Source organism: Chelon labrosus, assembly GCF_963514085.1.
Source record: "Chelon labrosus genome assembly, chromosome: 23".
NCBI classification, from domain to species: domain Eukaryota; kingdom Metazoa; phylum Chordata; class Actinopteri; order Mugiliformes; family Mugilidae; genus Chelon; species Chelon labrosus.
The window spans coordinates 7,858,424-7,867,624 of record NC_140356.1 but is presented as its reverse complement, the minus strand read 5'-3'; the positions used below and the strand labels follow the sequence as shown (position 1 = coordinate 7,867,624).

The 9,201-nt window shown below is 42.6% G+C and overlaps 1 protein-coding gene across 2 annotated transcripts in view; it reads right to left on the bottom strand.

The window, feature by feature from the left end:
• Positions 1-1,563: 1,563 nt before the first annotated feature.
• Positions 1,564-9,201, bottom strand: part of tbc1d22a (TBC1 domain family, member 22a) — a 135,657-nt gene continuing 128,019 nt past the window's right edge. For both annotated transcript variants that reach the window (XM_084573231.1, XM_084573230.1), the window contains exon 14: positions 1,564-3,715. In XM_084573231.1, the coding sequence (XP_084429357.1) occupies positions 3,587-3,715 (129 nt within the window). In that variant the 3' untranslated portion in view covers positions 1,564-3,586. The remainder of the gene's footprint in view (positions 3,716-9,201) is intronic.

The window sequence follows — 9,201 nt, the reverse complement described above, 5'->3', positions numbered from 1 at the left end:
TTTTACCAATGGATTGGTTTTAAATACGGCCTCTGGCTGGCTTTCAAACGGTTCTAAGGGATGAGAATCGAAAGAGTCTTAATGTAAATGGGCAGATTTGGGATTTTCTCCTTAAATTCTGAGGCTAAAGCTACACGGCCCCGCTAAAAAGTCATAATCCTCACTAGCTGACGATGGATGTAGACGTGGACATAACAGCTAACCGCTAACCCAGAAATGAAGCTTGGCTGTTTGACTTAAACTCTTTTTTTTGTATTTTTAAACATTATAATACCATTTTCATTTTAAAGAAAGAAAAACTTTTGGAGCGTTCACAATAGCACTGAGAGATTTTCAATATATCATATATCATCTCGCCGATTTGGAGCAAAAAGATTCTCGTCACCTGTCGCTACGTGTTGGACGAGACGTGCGATGAAAGTTGAGCTGGCTTCAATTTTTTTTTCTTGCTCCCCTGATGCGTCACCCAATCATATGTCATCTTGTCTATGACATCACGGCGACTTCCAGATAAAATCGCTGGCAGCGTCGACCAAGTTGCAGCTTTTAGCTAGAGTACCGCTATTCAGGCTAGCATTAGCTGGAGTTGCTGGAGTGAAAACGCTCCCATATTAGCATAAGTCCTGATAGCATCCATGACCAACTTCCACACAGTGGGGAGTATGATCAAATGCCATGTTCATAACTAGCACTGTCATTTTGTTTCTGCTCAGTTTCCTGGAGTTGACCTTATCTAGCAAGCCAGACATGAATAATTAATATATTTTATGTCTAAACAGATAAATAGACAGTTTAATAGATTCCCGATATAAACTCTAACAGTTTCAGGTTGTGGACAAATGTAAAGCTTGACAGGTGTGTTCAAAGGTGGGAGGGGTTTAGCAGAGTTTAACCGACCAAGTTTGACTTAATTATATGGCGTAAATGACCAGAGTATAACTAAACAGATAAGATGTTGTAGCTAATTCAAAACGTCCTAAACTAAAACTTTTCATTTAAGGTCAAAAACACAACAAAGATGTCTCGTGTATCCAGATTCAGGCACAACTCAACAGGCTCGTAAATGTAAACATATGTAAGCGTAAAAAAATAAAAACCAAAATGAAAAGAAAACTTTAAAATGCTGATTGAAAGAATATATCTCATACAAAAAAAGAAAGAAAGAAAGTAGGAAGAAAGGCTATAGATTTTTAAATTAAGTGCAGTTTTTCCTTTTCAGAGAGCACGAGGGTCTTGTGAAACAAAAAAAAAAAAAAAAAAAAAAAAGTCCCGCCGCGTGATCAAAGACTGACAGGTCTGACTGAAAGAGCGCTGAAACTTCCAAAGGAACACAACACCCTCCCTCCCTCTCTTCTTCCATCTCCCCTTCACACACCTACGCACACCGTCTTTGCCGGCTCCGGTGACAATAATGGATCCTGGCGGAGTCGCGACAGGAGGCTCCAAACGTTAACAGCTTTGCGTTATGTCATGAATGTCTTATTACCCCACCACCACCTCCACCACCACCACCTCCTCCTCCTCCCAACATGACACCAGTATGACGATACTGGCTTTGGGTAAGACGCCCCAAGTGTTCATGTGCATGAACAAAGACGGGAAACAAAAAGTCACCTGCTAACGCCAAAGCTGCAAAGGTCAGTGTAAGGTGGAGGGGTTGTGTTCACGAGGATAACAAGGTTGTATCTGAGTTATTTATGCGGCGCTCGATATATACGCGCAAGGTTTTACATTAAAGGGTGTGTTACGCCTGTCAAATTTATATCACCGATTCACTTCTCCGGGACATTAAAAGTTAATTTCCAGTCCAACCGAAGTCAAATGTAAACCCACACATTTAACGGCATCCCGCTCTGTTCTGTCATGTTTTATTTACCGCCGCTACGGTTTCTGGCCCTACAGCGATTAAAAATGCATTCGGAAAATGAAATAACACTACTGCACCTTCTGGAAGGTAGAAGGTGTTGATTCATGATTACAGGGTAATTTTAAAGTGACATAACGGGGGTATGGATCGGCTGCTTGTGAGCGAAGGAACAGCGTTATTATTGATTTATACGACCACGTCTCTGATGATTCATGCCGCACGTAGCGGGAAGTTACGCAGAGATTTTAAATCGACGGCAGCTCAGTCGCTGGTTACACATGATTCAATTAGGTAGGAGAACCAATATGGATCAAGCATGTGTGGTTTCATTTTTAAAATGCAACACTTCCTACACATATCACCTGCTGCTTTCATGTGTTCATCTAGAATAATATTAACCAGCGAGTACAAAAAGAGGATGACTTGTTATGACTAGTTTTACTTGCTGTTGGAATCTATTCCCAGTAAAACATCAAACAGACCCCTCTCACTTACACGTCATATACAGTAGACACAAAGCTAGCAGACACCACATACACCTTCATACCGTAACGGCTCCATGGAAACAGGAGCCAAAAGACGAGAGGAGAAGAAAAAAACAAAACATTTCATACTTTAATCATAAGGCAATATCGTAAATTCGCAACCCTGTTTAGGCTGTTTTTTTGAATTTGTGTTGTATTCGTGACAAATTCTGCTTCAGTTAAGGATAATTTCTGCTTTGGAGTGCGACCGAACATTTTATTTTTGCACGTGACACATGTGGCATATATTAGGTGGATCTCCAGTTTTGTTAATGTTCTGAGGTAGTCCTAAGTTAATAGATAAGACACGGCCCGTCGTATTCTGGCAGGTCTACGCAAAGCCAAACAAACTATGACTAAGTAGCTTTCTTACTCCTATTGGCTTATTATGTTGGTTGAAGTGTGCGTGCCTCCTACCACCGTTTGGCTGCGATGTTGCGGTGTGGGTGGGAGGACGGGATAAAGGAGTCAGTGTGGTTTATGGAAGAAGACGGGGACGGACAATCTCTCTTACTGTAAAGTCCTAGTGTGTTTGACAACAATCTGCTGGCATGAAAGCAAAATGAGGAGAGGTCGTGTTCCTTCAGGTTGTGTTGCGACCGGGAGACGGGGCTCAGATATGTAAAACATCTAGCACAATGCCCTTTGCTATCGTTCCTCGTCTTTGCAAACCGAAGAAAAGGTCACATTTTTGCCTCGGGGAGCAAAAAAAAGCAAACCAAGTATTGCCATGGTACTGTAAATGACAATAAGCAGAAAAGGATATTTTTCTGAGCAGACCTAACCCCAGGCGGTGCTGAGCAACAGCTCGTGGTCCTGCACCAGGCTTGAGGTTGTTCTTTGAGGCGTCAGCTTGGGCAGCCCAACAAGAAGTTGGGATCTTCAAAGAGGGGTCCGGCACCGGGCTGCAGGAGTGCACATTTCAGAGCTGATCAGAGAAAAAATAATTTAAAAAAAGGCTCCACGTCAACATGTTAGAATGCTACACCGCACGTCCTCTCTGTCATTGGTTGATTCAAATCTCTTAGTAGCTGAAAAGGCCCGTCGGGCAGTATGGGAGAGGGAGGTTAAGAAAAGGAAGGTCCTTCCGTGTAGGAATAGAGGCCTCTAAGTTCAGCGGACGACTGTGGGGGGGTAAAGGAGGAACAGAGGGGGGAGGAAGAGTAGAAGGAGCAGCCGCAGAGAGCCACGCTCATCATCTCTTGTAGTGGTTGGGCGCATCGGCAAAGGCAAACTTCAACCTGTAGGCTTCGGCCAGCAGCACGCTCACTTCCTCGTTGCCCCAGTGCATTGTGGGAAGGTTCTGTAAGAGGATCATCAGGCCCTGGTGTGAGAGAGAGAGAGAGAGAGAGAGAGAGAAAAGATTGTTATAGCAAAGACAATAAAGCGCTAAATGGAAACAGACAGTACAGCAGAAGACATAATAACGGTTTAAAAGATAAAAGGAACAGAAAATACTGAACAAAGAGTTTAAGAGGAAGGAAAATATTGATGCAAGAAGACAAGAAAGGCAAAGACAAATCTGCGGCTGATCAATATTAAAAGAGGTTAAAGAAGGACGCTAGGAAAGAAAATGGGAAATAGCACTCCGTATGCAGCGGGTGATGAATTTTTATACACTCTGACGTCTACAGAAAAGCCAGACTATTTTCCAACTTAGCAGCACGGTGTTGGATCAGGATCAGGCTCTTACGCTGGCTCCTCTGGATCTGACAAAGAACATTCAGGGTACGCCTGGTTTGAGGCGTTGTGTGTTTTTTTAAGTACTCAAGTGTAATGAAAGAAAGTCAATCTGACAGTCACATGTAACACAGAGCTGGAGCATGGGCAGGGAACCAATTCTCAAAGAGGGAGTAGAGCCCCCTAGAAATCTGGAGATACAGCTTCATTTAATTCCAAAAGATTCAGATCCATTATGATTGAATCATATTCAAAAAGGACACGTTTTGGCGTCTCAAACGTTTTTTTTATGAATGATTGCAAAGACAAGAAGATTTTCATTTACAGTGAGTTACAGCAATGCAACATTAGATGAATCATGCTAAAATGTACAACTAACGGTAACTGCAATGAAGGTTTGTCCCATCTTTATGTAAAGTCAATGACGTGGACGAGGTCTGGTTTGCAATCTGATAAACTCTCAGTCAGTTGTAAATACAGCGGGTCCCAATTCCGCTGTGGTCTTGAATAAAAATCGACCCAACTGGTGAAAAGGTGACCTATTTATGTTTCTTCCTGCTATCTCAAGCAGGGTACAAATGACCCCTTTGTTGGCAAGGGGAAAAACAAGTAGAGCCAATACAGCTGAATCACTTGCCTTGTCTTGGTACACACTGTGTTTGTTGACAAGTGTGCCAGGTTTGTTGAAACCAATTGTGAGGTTTCAGATTTGGCTAGAATCACAAGCTGGCTCCAGTGTTTTCGTTGGTTTGAATATTTATTAATATGCAATGAGGTTTACTGCGGGGAAACTAATTGTCGGTGTACTTATTAGGACACGTTATATACTGCAGATGCTGTAACATGTGATGTTTACACTGCCTGGCCAAAAACAACGTCGCCACCTGGATTTAACTAAGCAAATAGACAGGAGCCTCCTATTGGATAATTACTGCATGGGTGATTATCTTTCAGCTGGCAACAAGTTATTTAACCCCAACTGATGCAATGAGTAGCTTCTCATTTCTTAAACAACCATGTCTAAAGACACATCTCGTGGAAAAGATGTTAGTCTGTTTGAGAAGGGTCAAATCATTGGCATGCATCAAGCAGAGAAAACATCTAAGGAGATTGAAGAAACTGCTAAAATTGGGTTAAGAACTGTCCAACGCATTATTAAACACTGGAAGGATAGTGGGGAACCATCGTCTTCCAGGAAGAAATATGGTTGGAATAAAATCCCAGTTGATCATGAAAAACAACAGTAGAACGCAGGGCTATGTTTAATCGTGAAAGTAAGAGCATTTCCACACGTACAATGTGAAGGGACCTCAAGGGATTGGGACTGAACAGCTGTGTAGCCTTAAGAAAACCACTAATCGGTGAGGCTAACTGGAAAAAAAGGCTTCAGTTTGCTAGAGAGCATAAAGATTGGACTCTGGAGCAATGGAAGAAGGTCATGTGGTCTGATCAGTCCAGATTTACCCTGTTCCAGAGTGATGGGGGCATCAGGGTAAGAAGAGAGGCAGATGAAGTGATGCACCCATCATGTCTAGTGCCTACTGTACAAGCCTGTGGGGACAGTACTATGATCTGGGGTTGCTGCAGTTGGTCAGGTCTAGGTTCAGCAACATTATGTGTCCAAAGAATGAGGTCAGCTGACTACCTGGATATACTGAATGACCAGGTTATTACATCAATGGAGTTTTTCTTCCTTGATGGAACAGGCATATTCCAAGATGACAATGCCAGGATTCATGGGGCTTAAATTGTGAAAAAGTGGTTCAGGGAGCATGAGACATCATTTTCACAGATGGATTGGCCACCACAGAGTCCAGACCTTAACCCCACTGAGAATCTTTGGGATGTGCTGGAGAAGGCTTTGTGCAGTGGTCAGACTCTCCCATTATCAACACAAGATCTTGGATGGAAATAAATCTTGTGACACTGCAGAAGCTTATCGAAACAATGCCACGGCGATTGCGTGCTGTAATCAAAGTTAAAGGCGGTCCAACGAAATATTAGAGTGTGTGACATTTTTTTTGAGGCGACTTTTTTTTGACTAGGCAGTCTATACAGTCAAACTGGGATGTGCACATTTCTACTCTTTAAGTTTGTTTGTGTAGTTGCTGTCCTAATCTGCTCCGGGAACATCACACAAGGACACAATAGAGGACATGTGATAAAAACATGTGCAACGGCCCGACATCAGATTTTTTTATACATGCAAACACAAATCATATGCCAATACAGGGTATAAATGGGACCAATATATATAATTTTTTTTTTTTTAAATACCTCAAACTATGTAAATACAACTAAAATATATAATATTTGAGGCTGCTCATGCATTTAGCATCCCTTAAAGTATATTCTTTGGGGTCTGTTGTATATGAAAGTGTAATGGTAGCACACAGCAGCAGTTACACTTGATTTCGACCTTTGCTTGTGGGTTTCAGCGTGACACAGATGTTATTAACTCAAAGCGGTTTAATAACAGCCATGAGAGAGACAGAAGGTCTCTCTCATGGCATAGGGAGAAAAAAAGTGAGGACAGAAAGAACAAAGTGTCAGGTACAATTCAGTGGAGCTTGAGCCTTTCCCCCAGATTCCTGTTCTGTACATTACTTGGTAAGTAAGAAGACAGAACAACAGCAACACACGCGCTCACACACACAAGCGGCGGTTCAATCTCGCCAGCTAATGCCTCTCTCTCAAAGGGGAATGGGACTGGTTAGCAGTGAGACAGACTGATCGTGTGTGTGTGTGGTGTGGATCAGAGTCCCGGGAGCTTTCATCATCAAGGCTGAAATCATTGCCGTGACAACAGGGTTTACAACCAATCACGGTGTTGATAATCACATCGAAGGACAAATCACGTTGGGGCTGGGGTGTCTACACTCATCTGACTCCGTTTGCTGCTATTTTTGCGGACCTCGTTACAAACAAGTATTTCTACTAAATAATAACTAAATAAACTGTAAAGCGCCTATGGTTCTAACTATTATTTTACAAGATTGTCAAGTGCTTCTACATTTTAATGCACGCTTCATGCTAATTTGCTGCAAAAGTCAAACTACGCGGAACTTTAAGTCGATATATTTACGACAGCGAGGCACTTTGTGTTAGTTTACCGTGCTACGCATTAAAATGAAGGCGTTTGGCTTCGTGATTTTTTTCCCTTCCTTGCTCGTTTTTAATGAGCCGGTGAAGCGACCCTGGTGACTTTTCAACAAAAGGCATTTGTATTCAGAGTGAGGGTGGAAAAGTACACGTTTTCTTCTGCTAATTAAGCACGAAGGCGCCATGCTAGCCAGACTTTTCAGATCAAACTGCAGCTTCACTTCAACCCCAGCCTTCCCGATCACTTATTCACCTATAAGTTGAATAGCAGAATATCGGCTTTGACATGAGCTGGTTACTACTTTACGGATTGATTTCTATGATCCATAGGCCCTTGGAATGTGTTAAAGAAGTCGATGAAACCACAGGTTGTGAGGGCGCACGGATAAAAAATGCTAACAAATTCAGCCTCCAAAGAGTTTCAGTTCACAATCAGATCCCCTCTGAAGAACCGCTGCATTGCATTCATCATCAAAATCAGGCGCTTGTTACTTCTTCATATAAAAGAAACACTACAATAGCTGCTTTTTTTTTTATGACCTGAACTTTGACATTGAAAGGCTGACCTGCTGGCCTCCCCCATCGGTTCAGAAAGGCGCAGTCTTCTGAAGAATTTTCTCTCAGAGAGAGAGAGAAAGAGGGAGCGGAAGGAAGAGTGGGAAGCAGCCTGATCAGAATTCAGCTTGCCTTTCTCTCATCTGTATTCAATGGAGCGTCACTATCAGCTCTCCCTTTTCATCACTCGCCCTCTCTCGCCTTCACACACACACTTTCCAAGTCCACCGAAATTCGCTCACAGCTAACGGACTGCCTCGTGTGTGCCGCGGTCTGCTCGTATGAAAACAATCGCATCCTTAAAAGAAATAAAATTTAATTGTTTGAACTGCATTTGCTCTCCAGAATATCTGCCAAGCTCTTAACTGGTACTTAATTTAAACAGAACAAAAGACGGAACAAGTAAAGGAGATAATGAATTATTAATAAAAGAGAAAAAAGAGACGCAGGAGAACTGATACCACAGTTAATTTAGTGTCGCTGCAGTGTAAACATGTGTAAGTATTCTATGCGTCCCCCCAGCAGTCTTGGATGCCTGGGGCTAGACACCGTGTACTTCCCCCACTGTATTTCGCCGCCCCAGGCTCTTCAAGAAAAAGTAAAGTTCCCCACGGAGTAACAACACTCTACCCTGACTCCATTATATTCATTACGCTCAGTGAACCAGAGCCAGATAACTGAGATGATGCTGATGTTGTCAGTTTAAACGTAAATGATGCTTATTACAGTACTGGTCAAAATATGAGACTATATTTATAGCTCGAGATGAAACGCGTAATGATTCATTTGCAGAGAGCGGTGACTCAAGCGTGGTTCGTAGCCTTAATGTCGCAAGGCTAGCCAGCGCGCCCCATCCCAGTTCAATCAGCAGACGTTCTCGGAGGCTCAAGTAATAACTACCGCGGTTGAGGAAATGAATTCTTGACTGAAAATTAGTTGGTTCATCATGCATCCCAACATCTCTACAGAAGAAATAATGCAGCAAGAAAAACTGTCAAATAGCCGAGAAATGCAGCTGTCACGGACGATGAGCCCAGAGACGGAGCCTGGCGACTGCTGTCAGAAAAAATATAGCGTTAACCACTTTTAAGAGTCTGTCTGGGCCGTTATGGCATTATTAACAATGATAGGTATGTAAATGAAAAGCTTTATTTGAAGCCTCATCTTCACTTGGATGTCTGACGCTCACTGTGTGGAAGGTTACACAGTAGGGCAACGTCGTAAATGATTAATATACAGCCATCGCCAATGACGGCGGACACCAGGAATGTCAAAGATTACACAAACAGGAAGGTTAGAGGTGTGGGAATTTAAACAGAGATTTTAACAGAGACCCAGGAAGTTACATGTCTACTAAAACTAAAACAGCCCACCACTGTAGTATAGCCGTGAGATTCAGCAGCTTTCCATCTCAACAAAACAAGACGGCACTGCTCGTATTTGGACAACGGTCCAATTGTTGGTTGGTGGTCA